Raw genomic sequence first — 3,951 nt, 5'->3', positions numbered from 1 at the left:
ATTTCTTCTGCAAGTCATGCAAACCACCCTCTTCAAGCCTCTGTCCTGCGCACCAGGGAGCAGGGAAGCCCAGTTCATATCTAGGAGGTGTCCGTATGTCAGATGTCCTTAACCCGGGGACCACTTGTACTACTGATCATCTCTTTTGTCATCTTCCTGCCTCACTGCTGATTGGTCAGCTATAGGTCAGACTTGCATACAAAGTTTTCATTTGTATACCAGATCCAGCTGAGCCTTCCCTTATAATATAAATACAAGTATCTGCCATTACACAAAGTATAGTAGGCACTGACCAGTGAGAGATCACTTTCATGGCTGATTAGCTTATACGGGTATTGAAATATGTATATAAAATCAATAGGCATCCTATTGATTTTCAATAGTTTGAAAATATAGAAATATGAATTTGTTTATAAAAGGGGTTTCATTCAGAATCTTCAGTGTTGGATGCTGTTGGGGATGCTTCTAGTTTTCTGGGTTATCCTGGTAGACAATATTTAATGTCTGTAGAGGAAATAAATCTTTATATGTCTTATATGACTAATATATAGCTGACTCTGTTGTTAGCTCTTTCTCTATACCTCTATGGGCTCTAGTTATAAATTATTCCCTGGTCAATTCATCTGAAATTTGCTGACTGCTGTCCCAAATCTCTCTACTACTCCTTGTTTCAGTGCCTATTAAAACAATGACTTGTTCTGCCATCTAGTGGCCAATTGTCAAACTGCACGGCTGTCACAAAATGCTAGATGTTTAAATGAATTTTAGGGACAAATTAATGATTTATAAATAAAGCCCTAGGAGTTATATTGTATATATATTGTATATAAATATAGTCTGGACCAAGACTCTTCATCTTAAAGTATTTTATCAAATAAAAACCTGAGATAATTGTAAACATAAAAACGAACCATTTAATTTGATTTCAGCATATTCTAACATCTCACCAAAACAATTAGCTTAATACAGTTATTCTTACCCCCTTTTAGTTCCTCTGGCAAGGTAAAAAAACAAAAAGTAAACATAATTGTTAATACAAGAATATAAATTCATTAAAACATTTTTCACTGCACGGCCTACCCAGAGTCCATGCAAATTTTTCTTGCTGATTTTTACATGCATAGAATGTAATGCCAATTACATGGATACAAGATTGGCAAGAGACCTTACGCCTGATTTATTAAAGCTCTCCATGACTGGAGAAGATACACTTTCATCAGTGAAGCTGGGTGATCCAGCAAAACTGGAGTGGATCTGGTCCAGGATTGAAAATACTTGCTAACAAATAGCAAATTACTTTTAAGAAACCTATTCCAGGATTGCTGGATCACCCAGGTTCGCTGATAAAAGTGTATTCTCCCCAGTCTTGGAGAGCTTTAATAAATCAGGCCCATTGTGTCCTTTACCAGGATTTTCCAAATGCAAAACAATACTGTGCTGGCATTTGGTTCCTGTTAGACTTCATAAGTAGAACCCAAATGCCTCCCCCTTCGTTTTAGAAGTTGTGATCAACTGTACCACAATATTTAATCTAATCTATTCAGTTCCCCAATTTAATTCAACAAATTTTCCCAAACTTGACCCATCTTCCCCCTAAATGGGCTGTATGCCTGATATTATATATTCTGTTAGCAGCATGCATTACCATTATAGGACGGCTACTACCATTAACCTCAATCTTACTAAAAATAAGCCTGATTGGATCATGTCCAATGATAAACTAAATAGAAGATCTGCATTTTACAACACCTGAGATCCATGGATCACATAACTAAGTAATTGCTTGGAAATGGTTTCTTTCTTTATACCTTTCCTGGTTCCACACCAAGAGAGATTGCGCAAGGATTATCTGTATATCGTATTATAACCTCAGCTTGATACTGATCCATCCATAAATCAGGATGATTCTGTTTTGTTCTTGGTTTCCATACTACTCATTGCTATTATACTCTGTATGTACTCTTGTATTGTCAAATATGGAACCAGCAATTGTTTCCCCTTTTCTGTTATATTATTTCTTTACATTTTTGTACATATAAAACTTAAATATAATTAGGTAGTTCACCACTACCAATGTCATTATGTCATGACTGCAAATTATGTATTAGAGTTTAAGCTTTACCTAAAATCAGGAGACTAATGTGAATGGTCTATAAAATGGATAATATTAATATTAACACTTAATATGGAAATGTTGCATCAAACACAGTAAAACCAAAATATGTACAATTTGTTATATTTACCTGATTCAAAGGTTTCCTCATCTGATGTTTTATTAAGCAGTATGCAAAATAAACATATCATTTAGCATAAAAAAAGAATATAACTCATACATGATGTGCCTGCACTTGGTATATGGAAAATCATCACATACATGTTTAAATAAAAGCAACAAAAACATTTAATAAACAAAGATGAATGTATTTTTTCTCTGATCATTCTGTAATCCAATATATCACATTTCTCTTTATGACCTAGCACTATCTGATAATTGTTTATTTCTTGACCACTCGGCTACTGTCAGTGCAGAAATAGTTTTATACAGGATTACAAAAAAAATTAAATAAAAATAGGAATTTATGTGCTCTAAATCTTCCCAAAGGGAAAAGTCTATAAGAAGTGCTTAACCCTTCTACACCCAATTCTAAAATAAATGGTTTGGCTTGAACCGGGATCTTATAAGAGGTAAACCATTTTTACTATATTTTTGTAAGCCTTACAAAATAACAAATTACAGTGACATATTTTACTTGACTTATTCTGGGATTCATGTTTTTGTCATAAATTTTCTTTGCTAAGTTTTGGTAGACTCATGTTGTTATTGAACCCCATATACATAGGAGCCTTTAGTCATAGGTTATGCTATTTTTGTCCTTACCAGCTTCAAAAAACTTCTCATCTATCTTCATATCTTCCTCTAGAATTAAACAGAGCAAAATATGTAAATAAAATAATTTGAGAAATTCAGAATAACATGAAACAAAATATAAATTAAGGCTCCCATTGCCTTACCTTCCCCTATAGTGCTCACTTTGCACGCAAAGAAAAGTCAAAAAGAGAAACATTAGGAGGGCTATGGGTGGAAGTCTATAAACTTGACAGTATATTTGTGTATAGAATATATTGTTAAAGTGGAGATCAGTGTAGCGTTGTTTTATTACAGTTTATGCTGCCAATAAATCTCTTAATTTTCCTATTGCTGTAACGGTGACAATGCAATTCAGAAAAAAACACAAAACAGCGTTGTTACCCTGCAAACAGGTTTTACATTTTTGGTTTCAATAAATTTATATTAAAATGTTTTCAATGTTTTTCAAGATCATTACAAATAGTAGAAATACACATCATATACAATATGTTACAATTCAAACAACATAACAAATACAACACAAATGAAAACAAAGTGGCAACCAGTACAGTGTGCCATAACTTTTCTGTGTACGTTTGGATTAGATTGTCATTGTACCAGGACTGGTATGAGCCTTGAACCTGCTAGCTAGCACAAAAACAATAAAATAAAATCATATGCCTCTGGATATTACCTAGCAACTGTAATACCAATAAACAGATCATATATGCATTTGTAGAATAAAGTACACTAGCCTCTGGCATTCTCGTAAAAATTTCCTCAAACTTCTGATGGATGGGCGAAATTTCAGCGTACCGATTTCGCGAAACCATAGGAAGATCAAGGAAATCATTACGAACCCCGGCACTAAAGGTTAATTAATCTCTAGTGCCCCAGGATCACAGTGGATTCTCAGAGCTGCATTTATTATTGCAGCCCTGGGAATCCTCCTGATCCCCAGCACTAGAGTGGGAACTGAACTGCAGATGAACTCCCAATGGATAAACTCCAGGTACTCGCGTGCCTCCAATCAGCTGTGACTGCGAAGTTCCCACAGTCACCGGGCAATCACAGTCAGCCCAGTGACCATGGGAACTCAACTG

General features: G+C 34.9%; 1 protein-coding gene across 1 annotated transcript in view; it reads right to left on the bottom strand.

Moving 5' to 3' along the window:
* The window catches only part of MPP4 (MAGUK p55 scaffold protein 4), a gene marked incomplete in the record, with an annotated part of 26,767 nt that overhangs the window by 4,519 nt on the left and 18,297 nt on the right, over window positions 1-3,951 (bottom strand). Inside the window, 3 exon segments of the mRNA XM_072419139.1 lie at window positions 948-994; window positions 2,244-2,264; window positions 2,879-2,917. Coding sequence (XP_072275240.1) covers window positions 948-994; window positions 2,244-2,264; window positions 2,879-2,917 — 107 coding nt within the window.

Source organism: Pyxicephalus adspersus, chromosome 7 (genome assembly GCF_032062135.1).
Source record: "Pyxicephalus adspersus chromosome 7, UCB_Pads_2.0, whole genome shotgun sequence".
NCBI lineage: Eukaryota > Metazoa > Chordata > Amphibia > Anura > Pyxicephalidae > Pyxicephalus > Pyxicephalus adspersus.
Note: the sequence above shows the minus strand (reverse complement) of the source record. Positions and strands in the feature narration are given on the sequence as shown.